This window comes from Lactuca virosa, chromosome 2 (assembly GCF_052849685.1).
Source record: "Lactuca virosa cultivar CGN04683 chromosome 2, Lactuca_virosa_CGN04683_v6, whole genome shotgun sequence".
NCBI lineage: Eukaryota > Viridiplantae > Streptophyta > Magnoliopsida > Asterales > Asteraceae > Lactuca > Lactuca virosa.
The window spans coordinates 70,009,232-70,026,926 of NC_136427.1; the positions used below are offsets into that span (position 1 = coordinate 70,009,232).

Below are 17,695 nucleotides of genomic sequence, written 5' to 3' on the forward strand. Positions count from 1 at the left end.
TAGCTCGGGACTATCTCGCCACCATATGTCCCATCAACCTTACAGATTGCTGATTTTTTTTCATGAAGGTTCAATCGACATCTCAATTCTGTTTTTTGTCTGACAAACTCTTGGTATTTATTACGGTCACATTGTGAGTTTGAGGGTGATGTTAGTTTAATAAAATATTTTTCGGGGCTTATTTATATTGGGTCTTTTATTTAGCCATTTAGCTAGGTTAATCACACATAATTTTTCTATTGTCTTATTTACCTTTCTTTGTATTACATAATTTTCTTTCAATAATAAAACCGCAGCCGTTTTCTTTTTTAGATTGTTATTTGTTTTCAATTTTAAATGCATTTTTAATAAAAATATTAATCTTAACCAATTTTAACATTAGTTCAAGAAATTCACAAGTTTTATGTCAGAAAATCTCAAACCTTTTTTCACAACATAAGTAGTCATTTTGTGATTTTAATTTTAAAACATTGGTTTCAATTTTATATGGTAAGCTTCCAAATACAACATTTTAGAGAATACCTCATAGGCATCACTAGATATTATTTCAAAATTGTAAACTAAAATACCGAACCATTTTTGTTAAGTAAAGCAAATTTAGGAGATTACAAACACTTATAACGGGCCTTATAAGTTTACCCCTATAACTTAAAATTAACCCATTTCTGCATATAGATAAATCAAAATATTCCACTCTCGTTTCCTCAAACTTCAAAAAAAAATTTAAAAACATTTATATATTTACTCTAAAGATTACTAGATGTATAAACTACATACAATCTCATTGTAAAAAACATTTGTTTTTCTAAAGGCTATACATTGCAACAAACATTTTAACTACACATACACCGCAATTACCTTACTTTATTAGTGCTAACAACAAGATTACCAACAAAAATCCCCCCAAATTTTATGCCACGTCAGCATCCAGAATCCGGTCAACTAATTTGATGCTGCCCTAATGGTGTGGGGTCCACCACATCAGTTATGAGCTTGTAAACCACTGCAGTTCGGGCAGGTGCATACACCATAAATGATCGAGGTCGGTTATCATGGTTTCCTTCCTACAAAAAAAAAAAAAAAAAAAAAAAAAAAAAAAAAAAAAAAAGGGAATAGAATCTGTTAAAGGATTTGGAATCCAAAGAAACTTCAACTCTATAATATTGGTATTTTGGTCTTTTAATAAAAGGGTTAATCTCAAAAAAGACCTTATATTTTGTGTTTTCTCCGGATTAGACCTCAAATTTATTTTGTCTAAACAAGACCTTGTGTGTTTTCATTTTTTCGATCTGGCCCTTTTAGTCATTTTTTTACCAAAAAAATTGTGAAATGTGAGGGTTTTTTCGAGAAAAGCTAAAAAAGTTAGAGGGTTTATTTGGAAGCATTTAGAAAGTTGAGGGTTTTTTTTGGAAAAAAATACAAAGTTGAGAGCTTTTTCGGAAAAAATGAAAAAATACAAGGTCTTTTTCGGCCAAAAAATAAATTTGAGGTTTAATAAAGAAAAAACACAAAATATAAGGGTTTTTTTTAGATTAACCCTAAATAAAAAGGTAGAATAGAATTGAAGGAGTCCGACGGAATTGGATTCCGTCCATATGGCAACCAAACATGCCTTGGAATGGAATCTGGAATTCCGATTCCGTCGGATGAAACATTTTGAATTGAAATTACTTACAAAGGTGAAAAATTCTGCCTCATGGTCGAGTCTATCGAAGCCTCCAAATAAGCTATCATCAGAGTCTAGGGCAATCTGAAAAAATGTATAGTTAGAATAGAATGTGTATTTTTTTTTTTAAAGTAATTAGAATCAGAAATAAAGTATCGGATTAAATGCAAGGAATACTTTTATTTATTTGTGTATTACATGTTCCTAATTTCATTCTTTCCTATTAACATCACTTGTACTTACAATTTTTTTTTTTTTTTTGACATAGGGTTAAATGCAAAAAACATCAATATACTTTCATTAAATAGTGTATTAAAAGTAAAATGCTATAATTTGCTACATTTTTCAAAGTATGATGCCTTAATAAGAAAAAAAAATTGGAAGTAGATTGTTGTAATAGAAAGAAAAGAGAGTAGAATGCTATAAAAAACAAATAAATGAAATATGTTGCTATTTAGTCCATTTAATCTTTAATTTCTCATCAGGAAATTAAACTTTAAAAAGTCTACACACTTATAGAAATGGAAATTATTTTGTATTTGGGTAAAAATGTCAAAGTATAATGTTGATATAGGAAAAAAAATACATTGTTATTTCTTGCATTTAACCCTTAAAGTATCAGATAATCAGTTAACTTTAATATTTAATTTTCTGATTACTTTGACACTAAATATTCAAAAAAATCGGATAAGTATAATTTACAAAAGCATACCTTATACTTTCCGGGGTGTAAACATCCGACCCTGTAGTCTGAATAACTGTTATACCAATGGAAATTAAACACGAAAACCAAGTCTTCTCTTTCAAATATAATTACTTTTTCGCCCTCGTGTTTCCTTGATATATATTGGTGTCCTGAAGTCATGAACTGCACAATAGCAATAATAGCAATATATTTTACTTTTACACATAATAGCAATCTAATCTATTTTCAATAACAAAGATGTGGAGGGCATTTAGGTCTTTTGCACAATCCATGTCCCACCTTTTTTAAGTAGGACAAAAGATTGCAACTTTTGTCTCGACATGATAACAAATGGGGCCCACAAAGAAAAAAAATGAAAAATTTAAAGACAAATTTACTTACATTATGAGCTTCTTCAAGATGTTGCATAGCCTGATCGAATTCTTGCAATCCATGGTATCTTAAATAATCGGCATCGCCCTATGAATATGAGTGAAAAAGGGTATTTTGGTAATTTGATGAAAAAGAAAAACGGAATGATGAAATCCATTAAACATGAAATTTAAAGGATTCGAGTGAGGAATTGAATTCCAATTCCATTTGGCAGTTAAACATGCCATGGAATGGAATCTCAATTCCAATTCCAACCTTCTGAATTACTTAATTTAAATAATTACATGATTAATTTAATTAGTGTTTATAGATTATAATCATATTTAATATATTAACTGATCTTACCAGATCAAATCTTCGCCTACACTTATCAAAGCTATTACCATTCCCAGGTATAAACCTTCCATCTGGAAGCTGTTGATCAGCTCTTGGAAAATCTATCCACTCTGATCAAGGGGCAAAATTGGAATTTAACATATTTACATTTTACCAATATGTACTTTTATTGTTAAAGAAACATAAGTATGTTGATGCTATTCTTTCTAAAGGGAATTGTTATTATGGATAAAGAAATGTAGGTATACATACATATGTTGGTATATTATATATTAAGAAGGGTAAAATGGTAAAATACATACCAGGATGCCCAAATTCATTTCCCATGAAATTTAAATATCCTTCTCCACCTAATCCCATTGTAATAAGACGTATCATTTTATGCAATGCAATTCCACGATCTATAAGAGGAGTTGAAGGTCTATCTAATGCCATGAATTCATACATATCCTGTGTCAATTCAACAAAAATATTATTTCAATTTAGACTCAACTTCATGAAAATAAAAATAAAAAATAAAAAAAGCACTTTCACTTCTTTTCTAAATTGGTAAAAAAAAAACGTTACTAAAACCATTTATGCAACAGTTAAATACTTATTTATGCAACAATAATTCACTTTCTAACCAATTTATGCAACCACAATTTTCAACTAGTTAAACAGATTACTTATAAAGTAATGCATATTTCATATAAAAAACAGTTTGTTGCATAAACTGTGAAAAAAAAATACAAAGTTATTGATAAATGAACATTTAGTCCTTTTTGAAAATCGTTATAAAAAGGGTTAATCTCAAAAAAGACCTTATATTTTGTGTTTTTTCTGGATTAAACCTTAAAATTATTTTTTGATTGAAAAAGACCTTGTATTTTTTCGTTTTTTCCGAAAAAGCCCTCAACTTTGTATTTTTTTTTTCCAAAAACCTTCTAAATGCTTCAAAATAAATCCTCAATTTTTTTTAGCTTTCCTCAAAAAACCCTCACATTTTACAATTTTTTTGAAAAAAAAAAAGACTAAAGGGGCCAGAAAAAAATGAAATAATACAAGGTCTTTTTCAGGCAAAAAATAAATTTGAGATTTAATCCGGATAAAACACAAAATATAATGTCTTTTTTAAGATTACTTTACAGTTTCCGTATCAAAGTTACCCAAAACAATCAAAATTTTGAAATGCACAATGGTAAAAGAGTATTTTATTTGAAAAAAAAAATAAATAATAAATAAAATAGTTATAACCTTATCCATAAGCCAAAATGCAATAGTTTTATCACCAACTAAAGCTTGATCATGACTTTCTGCATAACAAACACACTTTTCTGACCATCTTCTGTTAGTAAGTGTGTGAATTATATCTCCCATTTTCCAATCTTCATCCCTTAGCCTATGCCAAAAATAATAAATAAATAAATAATAATAATAATAATAATAATAATGTTCAAAATGCAATTTTTTTATGGTCATATATAAGTTATATGTAAATATTGGCTAGTAGTATTAGCACTCCTAAACCTAATACTTTCCCAAAACTAAAGGGAGAATTCCATCTATAGATTCTATATCCTTGTAAACTTTTATAATTACATCTATATCCTTGTAAAATGTCAAATTACATATATATCCTTAAAAGTATGTTGCTATTATGAGTGAAAACTATAGGTATATTTATGTGTAAAAAGACAATATTGGTAGGAAGAATAAAAGGGCATTGTTATTTCACATAAGTAGATGCCCAAGGGGTAAATTAGGAAATCTATAAACATCTATTATCCATATGCACACATTCATCTTAACACTTTTTCTCTTATCTCTTTCATCTTTTCTTTCAACATCTATCCATAGAATGAAGTGAAGAAATCATAATCAGAAAATCATAACTAATTATTGCAATATGAAACTTTTTACTCATAAGAAAAGACATAAAAGAAATTAGAATTTTAGAATTTTGCATACTTAAGAAGCTCAATCCACTTATCAGCAACTGCCATATGCAAACGATAATCAAATCCCACACCACCATCTTGTACAGGAATACAAAATGTTGGCATTCCACTCACCTGCAAAAAAGTCAAAGTCAAACTTTGCATAAAGCTTTACACAAATTATCTCATTAAGTGTTTAATCAGATAGATGAATTTGATGTCTGTCTAAAAAACAAAGTGTTGTATGAACAAATACATGATCCTTCTAGGGCTGAATGAACCGTGTCTAAATGACCATTTTACCCTTATAACTTAGATTGAAGATAATATTTGATCACAATATAGGATGAAAAGAGACATACATCTTCACCAATGGAGATTGCTTGAGGGAAGAGGCCATGAATAAGATCATTAACAAGCATCAAATAAACCACAGCATCAACATCAGTTGTTAACCCAAAATACTCACTGTAGTTTCCAGTAAAAGCTACCTAAATATAATAAAATGAGTTTAATTACAAAATTAGCTTTGATTTGATACACTCAATACTAAATGCATATAATTAAAGGCTACTTAAATAGCAACAGAGTTTCATTAATATCTGTATTATATACTACTACTTCCATTTCTTCCTATTATCACAACATTATACTTTCAATTTATTATCTTTCTAGGACAAAAGTCTACCCAATCATAGCATTGACTTTTCACTTTTCTTTTCTTATTACGAAATTAAACACTGAAAAATCTATCCAATTATTGTAGGGAAAGTTGCTTTTGTATTTGAATGCCACTGGTATAATTTGGTAGGCTTTTCAAGGGTTTTATGCAGAAAAGTCTCATTATTTTGGGAAAACTTTTGATAAAGTTCTAATTTTTTTTTTCTTGAACAGAAAAGTCCCAATTATTTAATATTTTTCCCAGATTAACGAAAAAGTCCTTAGTTTTATTTTAACAGAAAATGAAAGATTATCGTGTAAAATCAAATAATCGGGACTTTTCTGTTTAATAATTTAGGACTTTATTAAAAGATTTCCCTAAATAATGAGACTTTTCTGCATAAAACCCGACTTTTCAAAGTAGAAATGAAAATAGAATGCTATATATAATATTAATAAACCGATAAAGAAAAGTACTTAACATCTATTACAACATTTATTTGTGTATTATAGTATTCTACTTTCATTTATTCCTATTACAACATTAGTCTTTCAGTTTTTTTTCCTTATTAAAACATTACACTTTGAAAAATTCATTGTATTATACACAATGCACTAATTTACCTGTAAACCATGATGTGTATACATCATTGAAGTGACTCCATCAAATCTAAATCCATCAAACTTATATTCATCCAACCACCATCTTGCATTTGAAAGAAGATATCTTAACACCTGAAAAAACATTGATTTTATGTGCTAATAACAAATGAATTCATCATCAATTAAGTTTTTTTTTTTTTTTTTTCAAAATTTTACCTCCCAATGTCCATAGTTAAAAAGGCGAGAATCCCACATCCAATGATAACCCCTTTCTCCAGAATGAAAGTATTGACTATCAGTTCCATCAAACATATTTAAACCATCTAATGTGTTGTTTGATGAATGACTGCATTTAAAAAATTAATTCATATAAATAAATAATAGAATCAAATTGGTAGATACCATATTACTGAAAGAGGAAAAAAAAAAGCCTTCAGTTTTACTTCATTTGTTATCTTATAATAAGATGGGGTAGATTTAGACATGTTTATGTAAAAGTGGGTCAATTTCGGTTAAAAATACAAAAAACAAAGTAAAATGTAATAATTGTTGGGTTTTATGCAGAAAAGTCCCATTATTTTGGGAAATTTTTTGATAAAGTCGTAAATTTTTTTTTTTTTTGAACAGAAAAGTCCTGATTATTTAACATTTTGCCCTAATTAACAAAAAGTCCTTTTTTTATATTAAGAAGAAATGACAGATTATGTGTTTTTACCGAAATAATGGGACTTTTCTGTTAAAAAAAAAAAAAAGATTTAGGACCTTATCAAAAAAATTCCCAAAATAATGGGACTTTTCTGCATAAAAACCAAATAATTGCTTAACTATTTTTATAGTAATTAAAAGATTATACTTTTTTTTGACCATTTAAAAGAACATTTAACGGTTACCCGGTTTTTAAAAAGTCTAAATTACAAATAAGCACAACTTACCTTTACCATTTTGTACATTTATTTATTATAAAAATACTTCAGTGGCTAAATTGATAAAATGGGGGAAATGGTTATTTTTCAAAAGGTCAAAAAAACTATATATGTTTAATCACTGCAGAAAATGGTCAAGTGGTCAAATGATATTATAAATTTGTTAGCAACTTAGATAACCACATTAATAAGCATAGTAGCAGAAATTTTATTTTGTTTTTCAGGTAAAGATGGCATAAAAAAAATTAGTAAAATTTAACAATCATATAATACTTACCTATGCACAATATCCATGAGAACAACTAGACCTAATTCATGTGCTTTATCAATCATTGATTTAAGATCATCTGGAGTTCCACATCGACTACTAGGTGCAAAAAAATTTGTCACATGGTACCTATTTCATCAAACAATATATTCAACTTTTCATTAAACACAGTATAACAATAACAATATCAGATGAACAATAACAATAACAATAATAATAACAATAACAGAAACAATAACAATAACAATGACAATAACAATAACAGATAAAGAAGTACCCAAAGCTAGCATAATATGAATGCTCTTGAATAGCCATGATTTGAACTGCATTGTAACCGAGTTTTTTTATACGAGGGAGAACATCGTCTCTAAAGTTAGCATACGTGTTGATCATTGGTTCCTATAAAAAAATATATAAAATACAATCAATATTTGTGATAATAACTTATCATTTACATTCATAACACATATTAACATCACATCCTAACAACATTAACGCTAAAAAACCAATGTGCCATGTTTGGTTCATAGAAGGAATTGGAATCTCAAATTCCATTCAAAGTGCCAAACCATTGGAATTGAATTCCGGAATTCAAAATCCATGTTTGAGGGAATTTATCATTCCTAGGGATGGAGTTGTAGAAAGTGAAATTCATTGTTGAATTTTTCACTAAAAGACCAAATTGTCCTTATAAATCCATTATAACACACACATATTCTTTCTTTTTCATCGTTCTCTTTTCGCCTCTATCAACCAAACACAAGAAAGATTACAATTCCTTCATATTCCAATTCCTTTAACGGATTCCATTCCTTCCAATAAGTTCAATAACAACTTTTTATTTTTCATTTTTTATCTCTTATCTAACAACACTACAAAACAAAAGATTTAATCTATATAATCATTAGAGAGGAGAAAGAGATACACACTGTACTACTCATTCCCACATGTGCCTCATAAATCCTAAGAGATTTCGGCTTCTTTGGTCGTGGATGTTGAAACACGTATTTTTCCTATTAAAAATTTTCACCATATCATCAATTATCCATAACAAAATGCAATTAAAAAAATAATTATTTAAATTTTAAATGATAAATACCTCTTGTGGTGGATCATAGTATATTCCATTATAAGGAATCTCACCAGGTGCCTGTACTGAAAACTTTATCCAAGCAGGAATCGAGTCTTTGATGCCAGATGGCGTTTCCATACGAATCTAAAATTTGTCATAAATATTCATATAATATAAAGATTGACTCCATTTATTTATAAAACAATAAAACAATTGTGAATTTGGTTACTAGAATATATAGTGACATTGTCCCTTTGATGTTTCAATATCTTCACTACATTGGAACAAAACTAAAACTTGGGTACTATTTAATGAAACTTCTTTAATAAGCCTGACACATCATATGTCCACATCAGCAACAAAATCATGCCACGTCATCAAAAATATAAAATTTTACCTTTACTCGAGAACCATGAGGAATAGGTGAAGAATCATCAACATTGTTTGGCAAAAAGATCTCCCACACACCAAATTCATTCTGTTTATAATAAAAATGGCATCAGAAGTTACAAATTATTCTCCATTTATCGCTTAAAAAAATCGAATTTTGATTTTTGGAGATTTAAATCGCAAAATATTCCAATTTAAATATGTTATAATTCAATCAATAATATATTACATACCCGGGTCATAACATCAGCATTTGGATTCCAGTTGTTGAAATCTCCAATAAGTGAAGCAGACTAGAATTAAATAAACATAACTTTAGTTAAATTAACATTTAGAAAAAAAAATAAATAATAAAAAAATGTATAAGGTACTACTACAAACATATGTATATAAATATATACAAATAGCATTAGGGTTTTATACAGAAAAGTCTCATTATTTTGGAAATTTTTGATAAAGTCCTAATTTTTTTTTTTGAACAGAAAAGTCCCGATTATTTAACATTTTGCCCAAATTAACAAAAAGGTCCTTTTTTAATTTTAACAGGAAATGACAGATTATGTGATTTTCCCAAAATAATGACTTTTCTGCATATAAACATGATTTTAACAATTTTATTTGTATTATTCCCATGTCATTTAGAAGAAAGAAATAGATATAATCACTTCATTTCTCAATTCTAAACATCTTTATATAATTATTGTAACTTCAATTTTCAATAATAATTAGTTTAAATTCAGAAAAAATAACAAACCTTTGCCCCAGGTGCCCATTCTCTATATGTGATACCTGTTTTGCTGAAAAAATAAACAAAAATAGAATCAAATACAAGTAGCAATTTCGACCCGTTTACCTTAAACGGGTCGATTTGGGTTATATTTTATCTTCAATAGGTCAAATTAGTAAAACAAAACGGGTGAAATGGGTTGAAAGTTTGACACTTAAAAGGGTTCCATAATCTTTTTGACCCTAAAAAGTCAAACTTTCAAGATCATATCGCGAAATCACATTTTAATTTGTTATTTGTATAACATTATATGCTTCAATGTAATAAACTAATAATTATATCACCAATATTTATTTATAAATATAAATATAAATATTAAATACCTTCGAGTGAAACCTAATTTCTCATAACCACGTGAAAACGCCTCCAAACCACCTTCATATTTGTCAATTGCTTCACGTATTTTCTTGTAATGTGAATATCTGTATTAAAATGAATACATAAAGCAAAATGATTATTAAGTATTAAGAAAAAAGGCTAAATGAATATTGTACTTTCATTTATTTGTTGATTAAAGCATCCTACTTTAATTTCTTTCTATTGCAACATTGTACTTTAAAAAATCTACCAATTTATAGCATACTTTCGGTTTTTTTCTTATTAAGACATTTCAAAACTTTTTTTCTTATCAAGACATTTTACTTTCAAAAATCTACTCAATTACATCATTGCACTTACAGTTATTCTTAGGGAAATCTACAGAAAAGTCCTAAACTTTTGGGAAAAGTTTCAAAAAAGTCCTAATTTTTTTAAACAGAAAAGTCCCATTATTTTGAGAAAATCATATAATCTGTCATTTGTTGTTCAAATATAAAAAAAGGACTTTTTTGTTAATTTGGGCAAAATGTTAAATAATCTTTTATGACTTTATTGAAACTTTTCCCAAAAGTTTGGGACTTTTCTGTAGATTTCACGTTATTCTTATTAAAGCATTGCTTATTATAAAATCTACCAAATCATAGCAATGAATAGTGCTATGTATTTGAATGATATTGCAATAGTTGATTAGTTGGATAGACTTTTCAAAGTAGAATGTTGTAATAGAAAGAAATGAAAGTAAGATGCTTTAAAAATTAATAAAAATAAAAATATCTCACCTATATTCAAGATGTTCACGATGATTGCTTAAAAGTGGATCAATTTCATATATTCTTTCCCCTTTTCCAGGAGGAGGAATCGATAATTTTCTAATTTCTTCACTTTCTTTATCAATATCAAATAAAGAAACTAAATCTACTTCCTCCATAGCTGCAATATCTTCAACAAGAACTGGTGAAGCAACAAAATCCTTTTCATTCATTTCATCAAGTTGTTCTTCATCAAGATTTATCTGAATCAAAGAATCAGAAAGCACCATGGAAAATGTATGAGGAAAAATGATTTACTTAAATCAAGTATCAAACAACTTATCTCTTAATATGTTTACAAAAGTAAAGAGCTTCAATTAGAAAGTTAGAAAGAACAATAAGATTTTATAAACATATACTTGATACTACTATTATTTTCAAATTCGTTTACAAATAGTGTTATAAGATCTAATAAAATTATAAGTAACATTTCAAGAATTAGTCTTGATTACAATTGTTCAAGTCAAAATCGACATAAACAACCAAAAACTTTATACAAAAGATAAAGAAGCAAAATGCATATCATTTTCCATTTAAAAACATTCCTCCCGAAAGTTTCCACGGGTGTTATAATATCTTATAGTGTAAAAAACTACAAATGAAAATAAAATTTTGTTATTTTGGTGGAATAAAAATTGTTCTGATAATACAATTACATACCCTAATTTGAAAATGTGAATGCATGCATATAAACATACTTTGGAATGTTCAGAATCTGCATCAAGTGCTTCTAATTGCTCAGTTGAAGAAGAATTATCAATCACTTTCTCTGTTGCACTAACTATAAATGATTGGGATTCAGATCTTCCAGCTATAAACTTCCCTATAAAGAAAGATCAAATTACACAAGGAAAACATATATGAGGGCAGATTTGTAAAAAGTTTGGACTTAATAAGTTGTTCTTTTTGTATTAAGTAAGAAAAACACTCTATATATAGTTTACAGGATTGAGTTATATCCCCATTGATCCAATCAAAACCTTAAAAAAAAGAACAGAATATTTCAATTTCATATAGTGAATTGTTCATAAGATTGAAAGAGTAGCATAATAGTTGAATAAGATACAATTGTTTATGTGGAGATTGTTTGGATGTGAATTTAAACTGATTATTATGATTTGACTTCAAAGTAATCAGCTTATGATTTTGAATTTTTTATTATTTGATGACAAATGATCCAGATATGGAGATGTGCAGATATGAATTTGCTTTAAGAAAATTAACTATTGAGATAAATGTAGAATTACCTAACTAGCCCTAGTGGTATACACCTAATTATCTGATTATGATTCTTTGGAATTTGCAATAATCACTTTGAAAACGCCCCTATGATTGTGTATTTGTTCGCATAAAAACTTGCAAACATTCAATCAAAATCGCTAACAAAATGCAATGTCAGATAGGAAAAATTAGGATTTGAAGAAAGGTAGTTCTGTATGCGAATACTATTCCACCATTAATGTCGACATAATTTATGTTTAGACTCGCGCATTCATAACATTCGATCGTCAATCAAACAAACCACTAAATGCCCACTTCAACATAAGCAGAATAAAACAAATCGACAAATCGAGACCTTCACTTTACAAATATAGCAAAAACGAGAACCCACATCGGTGAAAATTCAAATATTTAATACCCAGTTGAGCATAAGCAAAAAGAAACGAAAACCCATTTTTCAAGCACACAATTAAGCATAAACAAGTGGAGACGGAAATCCCAAAATCATCAAAACAGATTTCATGGATTGCATGCTTGAAATGAAACACTTACGACTTAATGAACTTTTCCTCAACAAGAGTGACAGATTTGTAGAGCTAGAAGCAGCAACCGTACTCCTCCGATCAGCACCAGAGTGTGAAATTGATGGAAGAGTATTCAATCGAATTCCAGGCAGTGTATAAACCATTTTTCTTGTATGGTTTCTGGATTAATAATCAAGAAACAAGAACCCTTTGTGAGATTTTAGATCTATAATGGGGTAGAGAGTCACAGAGTTCTAGGCGCCAAGAGAACCGTGATAAATTAACTGATGCATCAGCATGTGAAAGTGGATGGGCTTCGGCCGTGTTGCATCATGCATGGAGTGATGGAGATTTTGCAATCTGTGCATATGTGGGGCCCATTGTGGGTTATTTTGGATTCTCCATTGTTGAAACTTGAAACTTGAAAAGTTACTTGTATGGCCCATTCACATGGGGGGACTAGATGAGATATGAGAGGCCATTACACAAAAGGTTTTTCCCTTTCACTTGATTTAGAAAGTTTTTTTTTTTTTTTTTTTTTTTTTTTTTTTTTTTGCCTTTATGAGAATATGGTAGGATATTCTTTCACTTAGACTACTAGGTGGGGTAACATGTTATTACATGTTATCACACCTAAATTGTCCATCTCATCATCCTAGTCACAATTTGGTGTTATAACACCAAAGGTGGAAATGGGCAACACCAAATAACATGAGATAACACATTGTATTTTTCTATTTTTTTTTAATTTTTTTTTTAATGTTTTTAATTTCTATTATTCTAATTTGTTTTATTTTCTTTTACTTCATATATTTCTAATTCGTTTTTTTATGTCATATATCTATAAAAAACATATAAATTAATAAAACATAATTTCATTAAATAGTAAATTAAAAATACCATACAAACAAAAAAAAAACATTGAAAAAAAACACACGATAGTCCTAATAATTAAAAAAAACACCAACAAACTATTCTTCGCCCAAGTATTTGCTCTCGATCTTTGCCTTCATCATCCGTATCACTTCAGCTCGTCTCGGTGGTAAATTTGCTTCGTTTGTCGTAAGAACTGTCAAATCCTTCGATATACGATCTTCTTCGGCTTCTTTACGAAGGAAATCCAAATGCTCCCGTTACAATTCATATCTTTTATTTGCGATTTCCGTGTGGGCGTCGAATTTTTTTTTTCATTTCGTCGTGCTCTCGAAGCCGACTTTCATTCTCATGCACATGTCGTTGCGCGCGCTTGGCTTTGTCGCGCCCCATCGGTCGTCGTGGCGGAGAGATTTCCTCGATGTCATCAAACTCGTCCGGGATGTCATCGGTGTCCGCGTTGAGGTCGATGTTCGTGTGTCCGTCGGAAACGTCAACCGAACCCGAACCACGAGACCTCTTTGATTGTTGTTCCGATGATGTTGGCGTTTTTATCCATTTTGGATCTTTCCTCACTATGTCCCATACTTTTTCATACTCAAATACGTGCCCCATTTGCACGTGATATTCCTCCATCGCGGCTCTAAACACATCGAAATCATTGGCACCACTTTGACGTTGCGAAGAAAGTTTGTTGTATATGGAATTGAATTTGGTGCACTTCCGACTAATTTGAGTCCATTTGCCACTAAGCATATCATTATTGCGATATGTGTCACCCTTGTTCAAAATTGTGCGGAATTTGACGATTACGGCATCCCAAAAAGAAACTCTCTTCATATCGTTCCCCATAGTTGGTTGTTTTGAAGTACCGCACCAAGCCTCCGCCAACGCATGCTCTTCCTCCGGTGTCCACCATGTTGGAGGTGCTTCCGTTTCATCTGTCCCGACAACCTCTTTCCCTTTCTTTTTTGGTCTCCCTTTTTTCCCGATGCTCTCTGACTACCCCCGGTTTGCGTCTCGACAACGGGTTCTTGCGTGGGTGTGGGTTGTGTGACTGTTTGGCGCATGGGACCGAATGTGTTAAAAAGGTTTTGTTGAATGTTTGCATTTTGTTGCATAAATGGCGAGGTAGGGAATTGTAGTGGGGGTGAGGCAGGATTGAAAAAATTGCCGGAATATGGAATTTGTGGTGAGTTTTGGGAGGTTAGAAGGTTCATGTATCCCTCATATCCCGCAAAACCTAATGGAGTCGATGTGTTTGTCTTCGGAGGAGGGGTATTCGGGTTTTGATCTATAGTGGTTTTTTTTGTTTTGAATGAAATAGAGATAGAGATAGAGAAATAGAGATAGATATAGAGAAATAGAAGTGTAAAAATGAGGTATATGTATTGATATAGTTAATTTTTTAAGTAGTAAATTTTTTTTTACATTCACCGTATTAAACGGTAATATTACCGTTTTTCAACGGAACCAAATGTGCAACGGTCAAAAAAAATGGCGTTACCATGGTCACGGCTAATGGCGTAACGCCCCATAACGGCGACCTGGGGCGGTGTTCCGCGTTATGGCGCTGTTAAGGCGTGTGCCACGTCAGATAATGCGATGTCCGCGTTGCCCACACCCGATCGTCTAGAAAGATATACTGTCATAGTTAATGTGAGTTTGTAAAATAGATGGTTCGGGTAAATTTTTAGGATGGATCATAACATGTATATTTACTTGTTAACACTTTTATTGTCCATAAAAAACTTTTTTTTTCATGATGAAACAAAGTAGAAGATTATAAAACTCTTGCATATACTTTGTGATGGCTGTTTTTTCTTTTAGTTGTATTTATTTTATCTAGTATCAATAGGTTTAATAACTAGTGGGATATCCCTGTGTTGTGACAGATTTATTAATCTTATATTTTCAACATAATTTCCATAATATTTTCTTATATATGGACCATTTCTATAATTTCACTAATACACCAGAAGCATTACGTACAGGTATCATTTCTATAATTTGAGTATTACATTCTCTACTTTTGTAAATTACAGTGATTTATTTCTATAATATTGGTATTACATAAGACCATATATGTAACTTTGTCTTACATGGGACCGTTACTATAATTTTATCTTCTATATAGACCATTTTTGTAATTTGCATATTACATAGGAATTATTTCTATAGTTTACACATATATAGACCATTATATAAATTTGAAGGGATTATGTCTATGTTTTTCTAAAACATAAGGAATAAATAAAACTTGATTTTTACACGCGGCTTTTATAATTTTCTCAAGTATGAAAACCATTAGACAATTTACAAGGACTATTTATACAACTTTCTCAAATATATGGACCACTAGATAATTTTACAAGAACATTTAAATTTTTTAAACACAAGGATTAGTTTTTTTGTTTTCTAAAATATAAAGACCATTAGATAATTTTATAATGATCATTTTGTGAAAATTTGTGAAATTTGTGAAAGATAAGAACTCTTTAAAAATTTGCAAAAATATAATAAAACAATAAGGCATGAGCTCCTAAATTTGCCAAGGTAAATGTATATATTTGCCAAGGTAAATGTATATATCTGATATAAGTGGTTGAAATTATACATGTATTAACCAAGTATTAATTTTTCAGAAATGTTAAAAAAATATAAATACTTAGCCAAATTCTATGAAAACCATTAATTTGGTTTTTTTCGATTTTATTATAAAAAAAATTAATTTGATCATTGATAGTTTGTTTTTTTTTTTAAATAATTTGCTAACTAGTTATAAGGGATTTCTGATAACCATAATACATTTAAGTATGTAGAACAACTATAATTTGGAGTTTTATGGTTAATCGATCGAATATATTTTTATCGAAATTACTTGAAAATTTTAGAAAATATTCTATCGATCGGTCTGCCAATTGGAATGCACTGTGGTTGGTCTAGCTTCACCAAGTCTAAAATCGATGCTTTTTTCAGTTGCTCTCGAGGTCATTTCAACTCTAAAATGGATGCTTTTTTCAGTCGATGGTACAACTAACCCAATCACACTATCCCACAAGTTAAACACTTCCTAGAATCAAATCACTTCTTTTTTGCCTTGCACTCTCTATTCTCCTCAACATCATGAGTAACCTTACTTAATTAGGATTCCTTCACATTTACCAAATGATCTATAACTCTTATGAACGAGCATTCTTCCACATTTGAAGGTTGTTTGACAACCTTAAACACATTAAAAGTCTTATTCTCAACATTTACTCTCAGTGTAACCTCTCCCTTTTTAATATCAATCAATGCTTCAGCAATCGCATCCCCAAAATTATTCCACAATAATCTTCAGCTTCATAATCCAAGATGATAAAATCAGTTGGAATGAAAATATTATCAACTTTGATAATGATGTCCTTTATTTACCTTCTGGATATACTATCAATCGGTCTACCGACTAGAGTGAAATTATGGTCGGTCTAGTTTTACTAAGTCCTAATTTTTGAAAAATTAATAAACACGTCATGTTGATACTTGCTCTCAAGTCGTACAATCCTATCTTGTCAAATTTTCTAATTTTGTAAGGTGGAATGAAACTCCTTAGATCATCTTTCTTCACAGGTAATTTGTTTTGAATTATTGATGTGCAACTGTTCGTCATTGCAATAGTCTCAAACTCTCTCTAAACTCTTTCTTTGTAAGAACATTTTTCATAAACCTAGCATATATACGTATTTGTTTCAAAGCTTCAACATAAAAAAAAGGATGTTGATATGAAGTTGAGAAAGGATCTCGAGAAACTTCTTGAATTGTCCGTCATCAATTTTGGAGTTATTTACCTAGGTGGGAAAGGCAAAGTTGTTGGTGTTAGTGTTGCAGCAGTTCAAACTGATGGGTTTTGAGATAAAATATAAGTTTGTTTTTCACAAAAATCGGCAACGGGAGACTTTAAAAAATAACAAGTTTATTTTTAGGTCATAATAAAACCAAACCATCATGGATCCATTTATAGATGTTAGAATGAAATAAAAAACAACCAAAAAGCTTTTTTAGAATGACAAACTTTGAAGTCTTTGAACCCACCTGGTTTTGGGGTGTTGATAAAGATAGCAAAAAATCAAAGAGTATGATTTTCTCTATGTGTATCCACCATCAAGAGCAAGGCACTTGGAATGCTAGTTGTTTCTTGTATTCTTGAGTGTCTTAAGCCTTTAAGTGTTTAACTCAAATAAGCACTAAAGGAGACAACTCAAGAGG

The 17,695-nt window shown here is 29.8% G+C and overlaps 2 protein-coding genes across 2 annotated transcripts; both read right to left on the reverse strand.

Annotated features, from left to right (window-relative positions):
- Positions 1–722: 722 nt before the first annotated feature.
- Positions 723–12,959, reverse strand: LOC145159162 (1,4-alpha-glucan-branching enzyme 1, chloroplastic/amyloplastic-like). The gene is made up of 22 exons (XM_079078076.1): positions 12,603–12,959; positions 11,528–11,652; positions 10,800–11,032; positions 10,026–10,124; positions 9,670–9,712; positions 9,149–9,208; positions 8,923–9,003; positions 8,553–8,669; positions 8,383–8,466; positions 7,731–7,852; positions 7,463–7,582; positions 6,479–6,608; positions 6,284–6,394; positions 5,362–5,490; positions 5,031–5,134; positions 4,317–4,461; positions 3,383–3,530; positions 3,090–3,190; positions 2,754–2,831; positions 2,379–2,534; positions 1,676–1,750; positions 723–1,064 (listed from the first exon to the last, which is right to left on the reverse strand). The coding sequence occupies exons 1-22, from the start codon at positions 12,736–12,738 to the stop codon at positions 939–941; spliced, it is 2,523 nt and encodes an 840-aa protein (XP_078934202.1). The 5' UTR covers positions 12,739–12,959; the 3' UTR covers positions 723–938.
- A 764-nt stretch (positions 12,960–13,723) lies between these two features.
- LOC145157495 (uncharacterized) lies at positions 13,724–14,299 on the reverse strand. Its single transcript, XM_079076528.1, has one exon. It carries the CDS (start codon positions 14,297–14,299, stop codon positions 13,724–13,726), a length of 576 nt encoding a protein of 191 aa, XP_078932654.1.
- Between the last annotated feature and the right edge of the window lie 3,396 nt (positions 14,300–17,695).

What these genes read in the sequence shown, in the direction of transcription:
- LOC145159162 (XM_079078076.1), bottom strand. Translation starts at nt 12,738, where the DNA reads ATGGTTTATACACTGCCTGGAATTCGATTGAATACTCTTCCATCAATT. An exon ending in CGTGAACATCTTGAATATAG is followed by an intron (nt 10,125 to 10,799) that starts GTGAGATATTTT and finishes ATTTTAATACAG; the next exon opens with ATATTCACATTACAAGAAAA. An exon ending in GTAGGCGAAGATTTGATCTG is followed by an intron (nt 2,832 to 3,089) that starts GTAAGATCAGTT and finishes TCATATTCATAG; the next exon opens with GGCGATGCCGATTATTTAAG.
- LOC145157495 (XM_079076528.1), bottom strand. Translation starts at nt 14,299, where the DNA reads ATGGGGAACGATATGAAGAGAGTTTCTTTTTGGGATGCCGTAATCGTC.